Source organism: Watersipora subatra, chromosome 9, assembly GCF_963576615.1.
Source record: "Watersipora subatra chromosome 9, tzWatSuba1.1, whole genome shotgun sequence".
NCBI classification, from domain to species: Eukaryota; Metazoa; Bryozoa; class Gymnolaemata; order Cheilostomatida; family Watersiporidae; genus Watersipora; species Watersipora subatra.
The window spans coordinates 28211614-28232232 of record NC_088716.1 but is presented as its reverse complement, the minus strand read 5'-3'; the positions used below and the strand labels follow the sequence as shown (position 1 = coordinate 28232232).

Sequence of the window (20619 nt, the reverse complement as noted above, 5' to 3'; positions counted from 1 at the left end):
CATGAATTGAAAGGCCAATAAAAGGCTCTATATAAAACGTCTCGTAGCACTAGTTTATGACAAACACTTCTACCGAAAAGCCTGGATCAAATATAGACGCTCACTACTTCACAGTTTTGTTTCTGCTTGGCCTAATCATCTAGTCGTAAACTGATCATGTGCCTCATACTTCCTGCTAAGCAGCGCGAACAATTTCTGCAGCATTTTTCAACTATCTTAAATGACCAACAGGCTCGTCATGTTTATCAAAGGACGATATGCACTCTTTCGAGCTAAGGTTAAAAAAGTAAACAAATTTTTACGGTAGGTTTTGAGATATCAGTGCCAGCATTACGATGACGAAATAGACGCGTAAGGGCAATAGACATAGTTTTATTGAATGCGTGAAGTATATTTGTTTAAATATTTCGGTGATAGAGGTTACATGAAAGCGTAAACAGAAGCCATCTTGTTCAGCTATGTCCCATTTGAGCCTTTTTGGAAAGGGATTCCAATCTACAGCGTTTTCGTAATGGCAGCAATTAACTGTTCATTTTTGATCTTTTAAGAGCCTGTTATCACATTTCCACATACAATCAAACATGGATAACTTGAACTTCACAGGACCGAGCAAAAGTGTTCGAGTTATCAGAGCGTTCAAGTTATCAGAGCACTGTCACAAGTCTATGTATTTATTTATTTATTAGTAGATACGTGTACATATACAAACTATAATACAAATCAAAAGCATAAATGGCTTGTTTCAAATTAAATGCTTCTAATGTAAAGTTTAAAACTTTTCTATCAAAAAGTATAAGAGATTTTTCTATCACTTGAGATTGGTTTGTTGTTTGAGGTGATGTTATTGCCAGGACGTTTTTTAGATTAAAATTGGCAAAACTTGATCGTTGTTGAAATGCTCATAAGAAAAGACATCTTTTTCTTTTGAGCGTTTTAACCAAGATCAATTTTGCCGATTTTTCTTGAAGTTCATGCGAAGGTCACCCCACTTTTCCATGCTTCCGAAAGGCGATCGCTAAGCGAATGTTTGGTAAAAATCAAATTTCACCAAACGTTTAGAAAAGTTGACAAAAATATTTTGCCGATGGTGGTAATAACGACGCCTATGAATTACGAAAAGTTGAGGTTTACCTCTATGACTTGTAATAAAGTGATTTTCTAAAGCGATAACAACCGTTTCGGTAGCCATTGGGCAAAAAACTGTTTGAGTTAACAGAGTTGAGGTCGAGTTATCTATAGCTATTTATCATTACGTGGGAACGGACCAAAGAAACCGTTCGAGTTAACCATGTTCTGTTAAGTTCGAGCTATCCAAGGGCGAGTTATCCATGTTTGACTGTATTTTGTACCTACGTACAACACAGCAAATTAAGACATGATGAATTTTTTGATACCAAATAACTATAATGTGAATTTTGTTGCAAGTCAACCTTTAACAGGAACACCCTTTGCACGATCCTTAAGTGTGTTTGAAAGAAGAGAAGAGAGAAAAAAGAGTGTTTTTAATAGATATGCATATTTAAAAAAAAGTAAAAGGTAAAAGCATTCACCTCAATAAATACTAAGCAGCTAGTTGTTAATCGATACATCCTCTTGTATAAACAACAAAAAGGCAAGTTCCTAATTAATACATACACATATATACAAGTGTATGTATATTTGCATCTACATACGCATAAATGCAAACAATATCACTTTCTTGTAAATAGGTGCATTTTTAATAACCTGAAGATGTCAATTTCAAAAGAAGCCAATACACTTGTATAATGCCCACATTATTTTTGTGATATTGCGGTGGCAGCCAGTCGGACTGTGTCCGGGTTAGCTCGACTGAGCGACTCTGCTAAGAGACCAAATATTTTCGGACAGGACAAACAAAGGGACCGATGCGGCACTCAGCAAAAAAGGCAGACTCTGCTCCACCAACAACATACCGTATAAAAGGGAGAACCACGCAAGAGAGCTATTGGAACATCCTTGCGTCTTCTCTCTATTTATTGCTGTGAATATCATATATACAAATATATATTTACTAACTTCCATTGCAGGCTATTCTGAAATTTGTGTGGTGCTGTAAAGGAGTCGGCTGACTTCTTTTACAATATTATCTGCAAGTAAACTCATTGTTCATAGCGTATTCCACTAGTCTCTTGATCTACTAATATCTTTAATTTTCAGGATTTGCATGGAAACTAGGAAACAAGAACTTTTGGCCTTGTGTCGTGCTGACCTTCAACTTGCAGCAGACTTCCTTAGCAAATATCTAGCCTTAGCCAATCTACATAACACTAATTTCATTATTAATAACTACTGGAATCAGGTAAGTAAACATCATGTGCATGACATGATTGTTGTGTAGCCATACGCTACAAGTCTTATGTGGGGTGTGGAGGTGCATATGGTGTCCGTGCCATACGCATTACAAATCGGATGATCATAAGGATTAACTATCAAATCAGTTGATGGATCAGAGTATTCAAATAATAACTTTTTTTTTCAACATACATCATCATCACTTGCTGGTAGTAAACTTTCGTTTGTACCCCTGTTTTATTTTTTATTTGTTATATTATACCACGTTATGCTTAGTGTACATAGATCTTTGACGAAACTGCACATGGTCAATTTACCATTTTAGTAGGCAACATCTACCACTGTGCTAGGCTAACATAACTTAACTGCCTGAAGTGCCACTGTATTATCTTGACAAGGCTACATATTATTACTAGCTCCACTGCAAAAATTTAGCAGGGTATGATTCCACCATGTACATTTGTAGAATCATACTCTCCTAAGTTTTTGCAAAATTTGAATTGATCGCCTTCAAGTAAAGTGAATTATTCGCTCCCTATTTTCATCAGTAATGTTTCTCCTTAGAGTAAATTTGCTGGAACAATAACTTTGACTATCTTTTTTCCTTTCAAGTAAATGTGTCTGATTCTGCTGATTAGCCATCATCATGTTTGTATAAACTATGATTTAGGAGTTGTCTTTGCCATATTTAGAAGATATTGTATTTCTTTAGTCCATGAATTACCTTGTAGGTTCCTCAATCAATAAAAGATAGTCTGGAATCTTTGCCTGGCACTTGTATGTCAGGTCTCTTGATGAAAGATGAATGGCAAAAGGAGGTAAAAGTTATCATAAAATATCAGTGATGTTAGGGACTGTGAAGGGTCTCATTGTACTCATTGATACCTTATTTGTAGTAAGACTGAATTGATTGTGTCATGGTTTACTATTACTTTTGTTAGCATCAGTTCTAACAATAAACCCTCAAAATCACTGCTTTCGCTGCAGACCATTGTAGTTAGTTAAATGTTGCTAACATCTATAGGTCTATAAGGTGAATAGAGTTTGTTTTAGAGTTTATGAGATGTTGATGACTGGAAGGTAAGCTTTCTAAAATGTAGAAGTTGGTAATAGTTATGGACTAACAAGACCAGCAAGCCAACAGGCTTGTTGGCTTCAATCTTTGCTATAAGAAGAACCATGTTCGTTCAGCTGTTTGAAGCCACGCTAAGATCGTTAGGAAAAAATATGCTGCACGAGAATAAAACCTAGATATTCAGACTTCCAGGGAAGTGTGCTCCTACCTGTGCCACTCGACCGCTATATCACAACTAAGAATAATTGTGCACATGGTTATTACACACGACGATCTCTCACAGCGCGCAGAACTGCCATTGTACTAATCCTTATGTCTGCCCGAGGCCACCCTTAGTTGTTAGAAAAATAGATTGCTTTTGGCGGGATACAAACGCGGACTCTTTGCTTTCTGGACTGACACTCTTCCAATTTTTGCTGCAGTTTGGAATAATTGTGCAGTTACTTATTACATCTGGCAATTTCTTACCGAGTACCGGACTGCCAGTGTACTAGTAAATATTAGATTTTTTTAGAGGTCGGTAACAGATATAAAAATGAAAGTTAAGCACAGTTTAGTTTGATACAGTAAAATACAAACTTTACACCTTTACTTGCCTAGACAGTACTAGGCAAGATACTACCTGGACTAGACATTACCTTTTACTGACCTAGACAATGATATTACCTTTTACTGACCTAGACAATGATATTACCTTCTACTGACCTAGACAATGATATTACCTTTTACTGACCTAGACAATGATATTACCTTTTACTGACCTAGACAATGATATTACCTTCTACGGACCTAGACAATGATATTACCTTTTACTGACCTAGACAATGATATTATCTTCTACTGACCTAGACAATGGTCTTACCTTCTACTCACCTAGACAATGATATTACCTTTTACTGACCTAGACAATGATATTATCTTCTACTAACCTAGACAATGGTATTACCTTCTACTCACCTAGACAATGATATTACCTTCTACTGACCTAGACAATGATATTACCTTCTACTGACCTAAACAAAGATATTGCCTTCCACAGACCTAAACAATGATATCACAGAATTGTTATGAACCCATTGTTTTCTCATGCCACTTGTGTTGAGCTTGTTGAGTCATTGAGCCAACATTACCATATGTTTTAAGATACATTTTTACTTTAATAAGAACCGTGTCCCTCTGTCTGTCTGTCTGTCCCTCTGTCTGTCCCTCTGTCTGTCCCTCTGTCTGTCTGTCTGTCCCTCTGTCTGAAGCCACATTAAAAAGCGTTAGGAAAAAAGATTACTTCGCACGCCAAACTTGGATTTTCCGTTTTGCAGCCAAGTGCGTTACTAACTGCACTGCTCAACTACCTTGCCGAATTGATGAATAATTGCACACATAGTTATTACACCTGATGATCTCTCACTGCGCACGAGACTGCCAGCGTATCAGTTAACATAATTTATTCACTTTCATCAAGTATCTGGCCAATTGATTTTGATGTGATACTTTTCCAAAGCCACAGTTTTTTATTTCAAGGTTTTAAGCGGTAAGCATATATCTTCTAGATATTAGGCTTTAGAGTGAGAGATACTGTAACTTAGTCTCTTCTACACGGAGCTCAGAAGTTTACAGAAACGGACGCTGTCTGTGAATGCTCATGTTAATATTTTACCCAACTGCAAGTTCTCTCTATTTACCATGCATGTCTTTATACTTCAAAGAATAAAGAAGCCCATTCACAGACATGGAAATCGACAGCCAGTTCTTTACCACCTCAGAAGGTTGGGTCAAACCTTTTAACAGAGGACCCAGATTTTCCTTTGGTATGGCAGCATACAGATTTGCAGCATTACATGTCCGAGGCGGCATCTTTTCATATGAACAAACTGAGTTATCCGAGGCAGTGTGAAGAAATCTATAGCCTCTACTTTAACAAAGTTAGTACTTCGTGCATCTCCTTAGATGCTTTTTATATAATGCCAACAGATATAATAAGATTTACTCATTAGGTCATGGATATTGGTTAGTAGAATACATGTCACCAATTTTCAATTTATGGTAAGATGCAGGAAAATATTCATCCTGCATCTCACCATAAAGATGTTACCATAAAATAAAAATATAAAATGTAAAATACAGTCAAACATGGATAACTCGCCCACGGATAGCTCGAACACATGGTTAATTCGAACGGTTTCTTTGGTCCGTTCCCACGTAATGTTAAATTGCTATAGATAACTCGAACTCAACACTGTTAACTCGAACTGTTTTTTTCCCAACGGCTACCGAAACGGTTGTTATCGCTTTAAAAAATCACTTTATTCCAAGCCATAGAGGTAAACCTCAACTTTTCGTAATTCATAAGCGTCGTTATTACCACCATTGGCAAAATATTTTTGTCTACGACTTTTCTAAGTTTGGTGAAATTTGATTTATACCAAACATCCGCTTAGCGATCGCCCTTCGGAAGCAAGGTAAAGTGAGGTAATCTTTGCATAAACTTCAAGAAAAATCGGCAAAATTGATCGTGGGTAAAACGCTCAAAAGAAAAAGATGTCTTTTCTTTTGAGCATTTAAACAACAATCAAGTTTTGCCAATGTCAATCTAAAAAATGTCCTGGCAATAACATCACCTCAAACAACAAACCAATCTCAAGTGATAGAAAAATCTCTATACTTTTTGATAAAAACGTTTTAAACTTTACATTGGAGGCATTTAATTTGAAACAAGCCATTTGTGCTTTTGATTTATATTATAGTTTGTATATGTACATGTATCTACTAATAAATAAGTAAATACATGGACTTGTGACAGTGCTCTGATAACGTGAACCCTCTGATAACTCGAACACTTTCGCTCGGTCCCATGATGTTCGAGTTATCCATGTTTGACTGTACATGTAAATTGCCTAATCCGTTCTAAGATCTTCCCAAACTCGCCCTTTTGGCCCTTCAATAAGAAAAAACTAGTCATAGCTTCTTAATTTAATGGCTGTACAGGAACAGTAATATTATCGATTTGTATCGACAACTTCTCTTTTTATCACTCACTTGGTTTATGGTTGATGATTACGCTAATTTTACGCTAAGGGGAGAGCACACCTTCAATGTCAACTTCAATTGATTTTTTACTTTTGCCTCACAGCAAGATCTCTGCTCGAAAGAAAAAAAATTGTATATTTCTAAAATAAATAAAACAAAAATATATCTGTACTATAATAGGGGTGGTGGCTGTCTGTCCGTTTGTCTGTTAGAAACTCGAGTTAGAGGTTAGGATAAAACATCCCTTTCAGATGCGACTCCGACTCATCACATTCAGCTTGCTCGACCGACGCTCTAACTCCTGCACCATTCGACCAATGCTTTATCGGCATGCCTGACGATTTCTAACGGCACGTTAGACTTCGAGAGCACTATCGTATAGAGTAGAGATACCCCTTGCATCGTTTTATTTCCGGTTTTCCGTTAAATCCGGCAGGAGAAAATGCAATAATTTTAAGGCTAACTATGAGATCCTCGTTATTCCAATTGAATTTGAGAATTTGTACCGACTTAACCCTTTATGTTATACTAGATGAATGCCCGGCGTTGCGTAATAAAAAAGTCAATGAACAGAAAATTTATTTTTATTTAACATACACAACATTTACCATTCTAACTTTCAAACTACATATCATGAAAAGTGTTTTGTGTAATTGAAATAAATTAAGATAGAAAATAAAAACAACTGTAAAGGTTTTCAAACTTTGTCAAACAACTTTTAAACTTCATATCGTAAGGAAAATGTTTCGTGCAGGTCAAATAAATTAAAAACAATAAAATGACTGTGAAAGGTTTAGATGTAAATGTGAAATAATTAGCAAGTAATAGCTAAATTAAATCAGTTTTGCTACGATTAAAATAAAAGAAACTGTAAGAGTTTGTTTTAGAGTTTATGAGATGTTGATGACTGGAAGGTAAGCTTTCTAAAATGTAGAAGTTGGTAATAGTTATGGACTAACAAGACCAGCAAGCCAACAGGCTTGTTGGCTTCAATCTTTGCTATAAGAAGAACCATGTTCGTTCAGCTGTTTGAAGCCACGCTAAGATCGTTAGGAAAAAATATGCTGCACGAGAATAAAACCTAGATATTCAGACTTCCAGGGAAGTGTGCTCCTACCTGTGCCACTCGACCGCTATATCACAACTAAGAATAATTGTGCACATGGTTATTACACACGACGATCTCTCACAGCGCGCAGAACTGCCATTGTACTAATCCTTACGTCTGCCCGAGGCCACCCTTAGTTGTTAGAAAAATAGATTTGGAAAACAAACTATTTGGAAAACAAGTATTTGGCTATTGTAATAATTATTCTAAAATGGCCTGGCTTCTAAATATGACATCACACAAAGCATATATTTATATATTAATGGCTGCCAAGGAACAATTATGACATCACACAAAGCATATATTTATATAATAATGGCTGCCAAGGAACAATTATGACATCACACAAAGCATGTATTTATATATTAATGGCTGCCATGGAACAATTATGACATCACACAAAATATGTTTATGGTTGCCAAGGAACAAATATGACATCACACAAAGCATATTTATGGTTGCTGAAGAACAACTCCGTATGACATCACACAAAGCATATATTTATATATTAATGGCTGCCAAGGAACAATTATGACATCACACAAAGCATATATTTATATAATAATGGCTGCCAAGGAACAATTATGACATCACACAAAGCATATATTTATATAATAATGGCTGCCAAGGAACAATTATGACATCACACAAAGCATATGTTTATATAATAATGGCTGCCATGGAACAAATATGACATCACACAAAGCATATATTTATATAATAATGGCTGTCAAGGAACAATTATGACATCACACAAAGCATATTTTTGGTTGCCGAGGAACAAATCTGTATGACATCACGCAAAGCATATTTGTAATTGCTTCAACTAAACTGTCAGTATTTAAAACTGACTGATTTTATTAGATATTTGTGGTGTTTCTGTTTATAATCACTCTAACTTGAGATGTTTATTGCCTGCCTGGAAATTTGTATTTCCTACAAAAATACGAATTTCAACATGCTTTTGATATCAGTCGTATATCATAGGTCTGATCTTATGAAAAAAACTTCATATCGTTTATTGATTCAACAAAACGGTCATTGCTTATATATTTTACTTTTAAAACTAAGACCAAAACCTGTTGATTTTGTATGTTAATACTTCAAACCCTAGGCTCAAGATAATTCGGGGAGTTGTTTTCTCATCAGATCCTATGTCCGAGAAACTTGCCTGCGTAGTTTCGCTTTGTTTTCTCCCACATCCGGTAACGCTAGAATTATACCAATTTAGCTGCTTTGTAAGTGATGCAGTATAATTCAGTGAGTTTTCAGTGTAATTCCAAAGTTGTACATGTAAGTAGATCGGGCAACTAGTTCTTGAAATATTGTCGAAATACCGACGGAGTTTCCAACTAGCTATGAAATGGCTGCAAACAGAACATTAGTTACTAATGACAAACTGATTGAAATTCTTAGTAATGAAGAATCAAAAATAAACAAAGCTAAAAAGCTTTCCTCAGCAACAAGAGCTTTATGCTGAAGTTATTTGCTTTTTTACTCATAAAATATACACACTCTATCAGGCTCAGTGTACTGCAATCATTATGTTTCTTCAGTTATCTCTAAAACATCACTTCTTTGAAAGAATGTAAAATTATAACTATTATTTCACAAAACATGAAATAAATTATTTGATTTTCTGTGCATTTATCATTTTTATAATATATTCAGTGACAGCATTATTTTTTCTATTTAATTTCTGTTTTTTTTCTCACTAATTCTACAAAGTTAAGCATCAGAATGATACACAATTCGAAAGGATTTATGCTATTCTAAGTACTCTCACAGTTGATTGAAAGTCTGTAATGTAGTCTAGGAACAGGGGACCTGCTTGTATATACGTACAGTCATACCTCGACTTACGAGCTTAATGCATTCTGGTACTAATCTCGTATGTTAATTTACGCGTATCTCAAGGCACCATTTCCTATATAAAACAACTAAATACAAATTAATCCGTTACCATATTATGAAAAAACCCCTTAAAGAGGATATTATGGTGGAAAAGTGTTTTTAATTGTTACAATTCACTACCTACACTAACAAAGTGACAAATACCCATTTAGTTGTTATGATCTGCAATAAAATATAACATCACTATGCACACTATTGAATGGAGTTTTTAACTTCGAGACAGACGTCGTTGATAACGGTCTGAGAGAGACTTGAGAGCACTATAGAAAATGTAAATTTAACTTCAATAAATATTTCTTATTAAACGCATTTAAAGCTAAATTTTAAACTTTTACTAAACTTACTCTAATTTTGTTGTCATAATTTTTAGCATCTGTTTCTGATTACGCGTTTTTGCCTCGTGTTCGATATAACTTTTAACCAACCTGTTAAAAACTTTTTTCAAATTGATTCGAGGCGAGAGACCGAGCAGTGCATGTGCTTGAAAGCGACTTCTTGCATACTTGGCCATACAGTATAGTGGCCGTCGAGACCCGGCTCATACGCTCGTATCTTGAATATTACTCGTATCTCAAGGAAGAGGCTTGCTAAAAAGTCAGCTCGTATTTCGAGTTTCTGCATGTTCGGGCACTCGTATGTAGACTTATGACTATACAAGATTAGACGTCAAAATATTATTTCTCGTTAGAATTCTGCATATTGTTTCATATGCTTGTTAAGAGGTATTTATAACTACGCGAAGTATGGCTGACTGACTACGTAGATTATCTGGTTGTACTGTATGTTTATACAGGCTGCACATAGATCTGACCCATTTGTGAGTCACTCTATGGGAGAGAAGAAGTGTCACGAAGTAGAACTAATGGCAGAGGTTGCTTCTCAAGTGGCGAGGCACTCTCAAGTCAATAAGGTAATTACTTGAATGGGCAACTTCTGAAAACTCTCTGGTAACATATTTTGCTCTTTTAATTTTGCACTGCTAAGCGCATTACGTAACACGCCATAAAAATAGCTAAAACACTGAACTTTGAAAAGTTTTCAGCCCAAGAGATAGTAAGTTAGTTTGAGTGAACTTTATTGTCCATCTATACTCTATAAATCTTTCTAATTTTCTACCATCTTACCCTAGCGACATCTTACCCTAGCGACATCTTACCCTAGCGACATCTTACCCTAGCGACATCTTACCCTAGCGACATCTTACCCTAGCGACATCTTACCCTAGCGACATCTTACCCTAGCGACATCTTACCTTAGCGACATCTTACCCTAGCGACATCTTACTCTAGCGACATTTTACCCTAGCGACATCTTACCCTAGCGACATCTTACCCTAGCGACATCTTACCCTAGCCACATCTTACCCTAGCGACATCTTACCCTAGCGACATCTTACCGTAGCGACATCTTACCCTAGCGACATCTTACCCTAGCGACATCTTACCCTAGCGACATCTTACCCTAGCGACATCTTACCCTAGCGACATCTTACCCTAGCGACATCTTACCCTAGCGACATCTCACCCTAGCAACATCTTACCCTAGCAACATCTTATCCTAGTAACATCTTACCCTAGCAACATCTTACCCTAGCAACATCTTACCCTAGCAACATCGAATGTTTTACACATTTTCTCCATTAAGACATGCACGATGTACATACAACAAGAAATCCACAACTGCTGCATATTTGTTATTTAAAAATGGCAAGCTAGATTTGTCTATAACAACTCCATTTCGATTTTGCTGTTTTCTTATTTTTATACCTTTATCTTTTTGTATTTAAAAGTTATTCATTTGTAACCAAGATTATTTGCGTGTGGGTGCGTCTATTAATAATAATTTGACATTTAGAGTTATTTCATGCCAACTATACATGCACATTTGCTCCCATTATAAAATTGTTTGAATTAATGATGCAGTATTTTCTTGGCTTTCAGATAATATAAAATGTACTGCTTTCAAAATAGTAGTTCTGGAGCTATGAAGTGCAGCTTGCGTAAATGATGGGACATTTTGTGATGTCCCATCATCTGCTACGCTATAATTATGTAATTATATATGCTATTTTATAGTTATATAGCTATATAGTTATATATATATATATAGATTACAATTATATATATATAGATTACAATTATATATATATATTACAATTTAGAAAATTGGTTCATTGAAGCATTTGCGACTCTACAATACAAAGAGTTGTCTATTCTTTTCCTACTTTTTTAAATTTGAAAGAGAAGGCAATTTTCAATTTAATTTTTCATGAGTTTTGGTAAAGTCACAACTTGTTCACCGAACTGCTGAAACATTGTTTAGTGAGTAGGTTGTGAATTTTCCTAATCTATGTTATGATTGGCTGTTGTTTGTCTGTCTGTTCGCTTTTTTGTCACAAGTCACTAAAATGAATATCAGCACAATTATTTTGGTGTATTGGAAGTTGGCTTATTAGCTCAGTAGGTTGGAGATTTAGTCTAATAAGCTGAAGGTTGGAGTTTCATATTGGCCAACATTATAGCCATCTCATTAATCGCGTGGGCAGAATTTTGTGATTGCATGCAAGTTGGTATATTTAGACAACTTATTGCAACCCAAAAAGTAAAAGGTTTCACCAACCATACTTCAATTTATCATTTCCGACAGATTACCGTTGATTCAAAAGCCACCTTTTTCAACGTCGAATTTATGAGTCCAATATGAACGAACATAAAATGAAGCTAATTTTAGATAGAACTATTACAATGGAAATCTGTCCAATGAGGACCACGCGTTCCATCAAATCAAATAGGTATACATAAATTCTTTCTCATTTGTCAATTATGAAGGCATCATATTATATATTGCAACACTGTGGTCTGATATTACAGAGATGCATTAGATCGATAATCAATAATTGTTAAATCCTGGATTACACACTTATCTGTTTACATATTCCATGAACTATGAATTTTTATTTGTAGTTGGGCATATAAGGGTAGTTGGGCATTGATTCTTGTCCAAATGAGGGAGTAATGTGAACTGCACTTTTTGTACAGATGTTGGGGGCCCTGACAAGGTCATTGGGTTAAGGAATTAAAGACAAGTTTACCCGGAGTTCTGGGGTTAGAGCACAATTTAGTTTGTAACTCTTTGCAGTCAAATGATAAAAGTTTTATTTAATGGGAGGAGAAGAGTTCACGTTCAGCTTTAAATCCGTGTATAAATTTATACACGCAAAGTTTGGATGAAATGATATTTCATTAACGACAACAAGCACGGCTTTGGGGTGGGGATGTCGGGGGTAGTGGGGATGTTGGGGGTGAGGGTGAGGTTTCGGTGAGTTGCCATAATTTTGCACACCGCTATTATACCTTGCTAAAGACTGTCTGTCGAAAAAGTAGCCTCAGAGCTTTGTTTTCGTCAGTATATGGTGTAAGATTGTAGATTTGGGCAGTGGTAAAGGATATTTGGCAACGACACTCGTCATGCAATACGGATACAATGTTATCGGCATTGACTCACAAGAAGGGAACACCCATGGTGCTATGCAGAGGAAACAACGGTAGAGTTTGGTGATCTTTTTGTTGTTTTCTTTTCTTGTTGTCGGATGAGCTGTTGTCGATGTGTTTTGTACATATTACTAGTTACTACATATTACTATGTGCTATTTGTTGCTACTACAGTTACTTGCTGTGCCAGTCACTCAAATCACTTTGACACATTTTTGAAGCTTTTGAATTGTAGAATATCCTTGATAATGCATTGTTTATTTTTGCTAGCTATCAATGTGCTACACAAGTTTTAGTTAGTAGAAACAGTAAACTATTGTGCCATTTCTGCTAGGTAAGCATTGAAATTGCCTGTGGAGTTTGCTCCCCATGCTCAACTGTTTACAGTTTGGAAAAGCAGTACACCGGACTAGTTGAGCGTGAAGTGCGCCATTCTGCAACGAAGCAAAAAGCCTGGGAAGCAACTGAGAAAAATTTACAGGCAGTCATGCCAGACGAGGTATGTTCAATTACTATTGTCTTCACTGTTTGCAAGGCTATGCTCATAGCTAGGGTACCAAGGCTATGTTCCATATTTGGCGTGTTAAAAGTAGCCTTGCATTCCATAAACTTTGGCGTTGAACTACTTTTTGTATTTATGAACAGGGGAGACAATCTCCAGACTATCAAAATATATGTATAACCATTTATTGGTGTAGGGAATCATCAACAAAATGATCTTTTTCATTACATGCCGAAAGAAAAAAGATGGAAAGACAGAAATCTGGAGTTATTGAGTGAGTTGGACAAAAGTGTTTTAAAAGTTGGTAATCTAACAGTATTACGGAGGAGTAAACATTAAAATTAATATATATTTTGAATATCCATGAAATTAATATAGTTCAGTCAGAGTTTTAGAGAAAACTCTATCATCTTTTACTAATTTAAATCTACATGAGTGAGAATTATAACTTAAAACTACTAGTGTAAATAAATATACTATATACAAATCAACAAGTAATAATGTAAGTAAAATTCAAGGGATCTGAATGTAACTTGATGTTCATGTTTTTATGTCCAGCTTTTCAAGTTTATAGTACATGTATATATACACTAAATGTATTATATATGAGATATACTCAGCTTTGGTTTATTTGTTATTCGGTTGTCAATAAAAGTCCATTAAGACCTGATCTGTTCTATTTAAGCAGTTTCACTGGTCACTCGTTGCTTTCACAATACATTTAATATGCGTGCTTATGAACAGTCTATTCATTGTAATCATATTTCGCTGTTCAACGCCTCTAAAACTGTAAAACTCTAAGAGCGAGTAGCACTCTGGGAACCTGACAAGCATTCTAAGCTTTCTAACAAAATTATATGATAGAAAAGGGGCAACCAGATTATAAGAAACAAGCAAGAGAAGCATAAGAAAGCATAAGAACAATGCACTCTTACAATTGTGATAAAAGCTTGTCCCTCGACCATTCAAATACTTCGGTTTGGTTATCTGCTTATGAGAGATTGTTCTTGGAATTGTCTTCCCACCTAATATTTTGCTCGAGTTAACTCGTAGAAGTTTCACTTTGTTTTCTGTATTTGCGGTTGATGTAGGATTATGGAATTTTGGTGGTATAATATGTTTCCGATAGAATTTTAAAGTACGAAGTCGATTGAGCTATTAGTTTTGGAAATATCACTGAAATACCAAGGGCTCCGACCGAGATATGTAAAAAGATAGTTACTAATGACAGACTGATTGGTATTCTTAGTAATGAAGGATCAAAAATAAACAAAGATTAGACAACTCTTTTCCTCAGCAACAACGCTAAAACTTTTTTTTCTATTCCATAACAAATATACACACTCTATGAGACTCGGTGTACATAACAAATATACACACTCTATGAGACTCGGTGTACATAACAAATATACACACTCTATGAGACTCGGTGTACATAACAAATATACACACTCTATGAGACTCAGTGTACATAACAAATATACACACTCTATGAGACTCGGTGTACATAACAAATATACACACTCTATGAGACTCGGTGTACATAACAAATATACACACTCTATGAGACTCGGTGTACATAACAAATATACACACTCTATGAGACTCAGTGTACATAACAAATATACACACTCTATGAGACTCAACTACTATGTTTACTGCAACTATTATGTTTCTTTAGTTACCTCTAAAACATCACTTCTTTAAAAGTGTGTACAAAGAAATTATTTACTCAATTTTATTAATTTTTTTTCATTGAGTTCTACAAGTTGTAGATTCAATATGATATTCAGTATAAAAGTCATTGTACTATTGTAAGTACATTCACAGTTGATTGAATGTTGTTAATATGGTCTAGGATCAGGTTACTTGTATATTGTTGTATACAAGGTTTGTATATAACACCACAAGATTAGGTTTGCAAGCGTCAAATTAAAAAGCAATTTGAAGAAATAATAAATTCATCATAAGTAATCACCTGAGTATCTTTGAAAGTGTTCCGATACTCTTCTTTATAGCAGTCCTGTAATCCCCAGTTTACTGCTATTGTCCAAGATGCATGTTTTATATAAGAATTACACGTTATGATTGTAGCTACTAATATGTCTCTTTAAGAGTTGTCATATCACGATTTACATGACATCGGATGTATATTCACTGTGTTCCTGTAAAGAAATACTTACATGTTAGCCCAAAGTTTGTATAAACTATCAAGGATCATATGCTAAATTTCTTATTAGATATCCAATGGTTTTATTGTAACTCATTTGTTTCTATCAAATCGGATTAGGGTTGTGTTCTTATGGGAAGATGATTAAAGAGCATCTCTAAAATACCCTTTTTACAAATTTTTGAGATTTTAAGTATTCAAACCTCTGATTTCTCTTAAAGGTTGACTTGCAACAAAATTCACATTACAGGTATTTGGTATCAAAAGATTCACCATGTCTTACTCTGCTGTGTTGTAGGTGCAAAATATGTGGAAATGTGATTACATGCTGTTAAAACCTCAAAAACGAACAGTTAATCGCAGCCATCACAAAAACGGCCGTAGGTTGGAATCCCTCTCAAAATGACTCAAATGTGACGTAGTTGAACACGATATGCTTCTGTTTACACTTTTATGCAACCTATTTCGTCAAAATATTTTTACAAATATATTTCACCCATTCAATGAAACCATGTCTATTGTCCTCATGCATCTATTTCATTATCATTGTAATGCTGTCACTTTGAGCACTGATATCTCAAAACTTAGCCTCTAAAAATCTGTTTAATTTTTTTAACTTTAGCTCGAGGGGTGCATATCTTCCTCAGATAAACATGAAGAGCTTGTTGGTCACCGGTGATGGTTGAAAAATGGTACAGAAATTGTTCGTGTCATATAGCCGGAAATATGGGTCACATGATCAGATTATGACTAGATGATTAGACTAAGCTGAAGCGAAACTGTCAAGTAGCATCATCAATCGCTATGTTTCCATGGTGCGCAGTACTTCGGAGTTGCGCTCTCTCCGAAGCATGGAAACCGCGTCTTCGCACTGAAATCACTGCGCACTGATCAGTGCGAAGCCAGTGCAAATGCGCAGCAAGGAAACAGCAATTGCGCAGTGGCGGCGCATAGCTCTCATGCTGTGGAGACAGATTCTTCGAGCGCCATAAACTAGTACAAAAGTTATCCTGCTTATCTTGTTTTTGCTATTCTTCCGATATTTTTTCACTTAAATTTAATTATGGTCCGCTCCAACGAGGATGATGAAGTGATTACTTTCCTGGACTTTGTTATCGATACCAACACTTTTCGAAAAATAGGTGGCAAGTCCTAAAGTAACATTTAAATAATATATTACTTACATAAATATTTATTAAAAATATATATATTTGTAAAAATTGTATTAAGGTGTGTAAAACTTTGTGAATATGTATTGTAAGTAAAAGTATAATGACGACAAAAGCATAAAAAGACCGTCTTTGGCGTTCGGTATCCATGATCGATTCCATGTATCCATCCAGCGATTCGATTTATACAATTTCTTTTCTCTGGCTAATTTGCTGACAACCACTGCGCAGCACGTAAATGTACAATCCTCTCGACTTCGGAGGGGGCTGTATTGGAGTACTGCGCATCATGGAAACATAGTGTATATTTGATAAGGGCTTTCCAGTAGAACCCGAAGTGTTTGTCATAAACTAGTGCTACGAGGCGTTTTATATTGAGTCTTTTATTGGCCTTTCATTTCATGTGATAACATCACGTGTCAAAACTCACCACATCGAAATAAGGGATTCTAACCTATGGCCGTTTTTATTGAAATTGTTTGTTTTTGAGCTTTTAAGAGCTTATTATCATATTTCCACATATTTTGAACTTACAACACAGCAGAGCTAGACATGTGAACCTTTTGATACCAAATAACTGTAATGTAAATTTTGTTGCAAGTCAATTTTTAAAGCGGAAAATAAAACTGAAACGCTGTACTTGTGTATAAATAAAAAATTATATTTAGATATAATTCGATTTCTTCTCAGAAACAAATGACCTAAATATTTACTCTATCAAGTCCTGTAACAATGCATCTTAAAGTTATTTAAGTCATAATTGCTGGAATTGTCTTCCCTCAGTCTTTGTAGCACAAAGAGAAGACAATTATATCCTTGTATGCTTGTTATACCAGACAGATACTAATAAATTATGTAAGCAGTACACAGTGAACCTTTTTATGTAACATTTTTCTCATGCTGACAACTAATGGAATCATTTACAATCACTGAATCTAATTACTTCTTTTCAAATATTGATCACAGCCGGCCTCAGCCTATTTCTTTTATTTAGACAGAGACAAGGAAACATAGCGCCAGTTCACCCTCATATAAAGCCATAACCGCTTACGTCAGTCCAGAGGATGATCTGGAGAAATACATTGGAGACGTGACTTGTGCAGGCAGTGAGGCATGTCTCTTTCAGCTCTAAGCCTAGTTGGTCTTCTGTGGTTACTGAATGTATTACCAAGCCTGTCTCAGTTCAGATTGTATGGTAACATGGTTGGAGCAAGTCTGATGTTAACTTGCTGGTTTATGTGTAGAAACTAAATTACAGACCGGCTATTGTTGGAGGAAATAGCTCACTATGAGTAGTGATCACGCTCAGCCATATACAGTGGTGATCATAATTTTGGGACCACCTTCACACGTTATTTGTTATAAATTCATACATGTAGTTTGTTGAGTATCTATTTGACGAATTATGACTATATACATATCAACGGACAGCTAAGAATTTGCTATACATTAATGTTGTTATATATCAACTGATATCTGCCTTTTTAGCCTTTTAGGTTGTGGTGTAACTTGGCGATATTTGCACATTATAACAAAAATCCACTAAAACTACATTTATATTCGTTGATAAAAGTTGCCAAATTCTGTATGGTTTTTGCACATACTGTATATATACATTATATATATATATGTGTATTATATATATAATACACATATATGTAATATTTATATATATGTGCATATATTTATATATATTATATATATGTGCATATATTTATTATATATTATATATATATTTATATATAATATATATAAATATAGCCAATCACAGGATGGGATAAAATGGGTGCCCAATAAATAGTGTATATTTCTTAAGAATACCTTTAGTGGCAGACGGAGTGTCTACAAAACTTACTTATCAAATGCCATACTTTTTGGACTATAAACCACACCCCTATATAAGCCGCATCTGCTTTATTTTCCAAAAACCAATAATAAAACAATACATAGGCCGCACCTTTGTATAGGCCGCAGAACTCAGGACGGTGCTTTTTAACACGGCAGCAACTTTGCTGTTTAAAACGGAACAGTGTCTAACGGCACCGTTTCATATTAACCGACGTTTTTTAACCTAATGTCTAACGGAACAGTATCGTTAGGCATTGTTTCGTATTTTCTTTCACCGCTAGAGGCGCACCAACCGGAGATTCTGGTTAATGCGCCCTAGCGGTCAAAGAAAAAGCCACAGAATAGCCGCACCCTTATATAAGCTGCATGGCTCAAATCATCAGAAAAAGTAGCGGTTAATAGTCCGAAAAGTACGGCGTATAAATTATGTATAGTCTGAGATAGTAAAGTGAGTTTATGCCATGAAAGACAAAAAAACAAAAGACATTATTAGATGGTCCCACAATTATGATCACCAGTATATGTCAGTACATGTATTATATATAATCAGTGTGTGCTTCAACCATCTTGCCATCAACACAACAACTCCCTTGTTTATAGTAGTGCTTAATATCTACATTTTTGAGAAGCTATAGTTAAATCTCCTTTTACCATCAAACTGAGGTTACTTCAGCTCTATTGTGTTCAATGAGGCCTTTATGAGAGATTTTTAGATTCACCTGTCTATGACATAGTGTCATGCGTGAATGTAATAATGCTTTACTTCTCGCGGTTAATCAGGACCAGCACCCGCCGGCTCTGCGAAAAGGAAAAATTCGCGCACCGTAAACTAATAAACTCATTTCTAATAAATTTACTTTGTTATATAATATTGTAAGCATTTTCTCTTTTTATTACTATTTTACTTGTTTATTTTTATTACTTTTGTTATTATTTTCTCATTATTATGGAATAATATTATTATTATTATTATGGAATGATGTTGAAGATTGAGGATGTTTAAGAAATATGATGAATTGTGTTACTTGAAACTTATAAACTTTTCTAAACTTAACAGGCAAACAGCCAACCGCGCCGACTGCTATCACAATGATACCCGTGAGGAGTCTTACTACGCCAGATTTATATATTTTTGTTTTTTATTTTTTAGTCAATTTCTTGAATTTTTAATGATTATTTTTCACCCTGCGAAGTACTGAAGCCCCTAAAGCTGAACCCCAAAGTAGCGAAGGTAATTACATAACTATGTTACAATAGTATATTATTGTAATACAGTAATATATCTGGAGATGCAGCATTTGCACTAGCAATATTTGTAGATTGAACCGTATACACCAGGTTGATCAAAGTACTGTAGTTTGCTGGAACAAGCTGTGATTTGTTTCTTTCTCATCTTGTATTCTTCATTTGTCATATCACGCACACACGGCCATTTCTGTTTACGCATATTTTAATATTGCGTATTTCTGGTATTTAATTGTTAAAGCGAATGCATACCGAGTACCACTTTGCTATAACCATTGTTCATTCCATAATTGTTTTTTTTTGCGAATGTCACTAATGGACAGATAGCTATTATAATTCACTGGCGTACATAAGCGCATTCCGATTGTATTGTGACTATTGAGCTATTGTGTAGAGAGATTTGACTGCAAGTTTCATAGCTAAGTTGTCCAATGTGACAGCCACAATGGCTAACAAAAATGGTTGCCGGCTAGATGAATAATTTAATAAAGAGAAATGTTTTCATGAATCAGTTTTTAATCATTTATCACTCAGATACTTGATCAATAAGGTTAATCAATAATACTTGGTCAATAAGGTTGGTCACTGACAAACATGGCGTCCAGTCGTGATAGATATAGTCGACTATCTACTTGTCAAAGTAAAAACCTTTAATCGTCTTGGAAATGTTTTATGAATGCACGTTTTCTGTCACCCGAGGCTTTTGAAGCGCATTGTTTAAGATGGCCTAATATTGGTCATTCATACAAATCTTATTACT

At 35.2% G+C, this 20619-nt stretch overlaps 1 protein-coding gene across 2 annotated transcripts in view; it reads left to right on the top strand.

The window, feature by feature from the left end:
• LOC137404249 (probable methyltransferase-like protein 25) overlaps nt 1-20619 on the top strand; it is a 53627-nt gene that overhangs the window by 1543 nt on the left and 31465 nt on the right. Inside the window, exons 2-8 of one of the 2 annotated variants that reach the window (XM_068090424.1) lie at nt 2179-2320; nt 3045-3131; nt 5092-5307; nt 10228-10344; nt 12861-12988; nt 13313-13424; nt 17761-17877. In XM_068090424.1, coding sequence (XP_067946525.1) covers nt 2186-2320; nt 3045-3131; nt 5092-5307; nt 10228-10344; nt 12861-12988; nt 13313-13424; nt 17761-17877 — 912 coding nt within the window. In that variant the 5' untranslated portion in view covers nt 2179-2185. Of the gene's footprint in view, nt 1-2178; nt 2321-3044; nt 3132-5091; nt 5308-10227; nt 10345-12853; nt 12989-13312; nt 13425-17760; nt 17878-20619 lie in introns of both variants that reach the window. The other variant, XM_068090425.1, reaches the window with a different exon arrangement.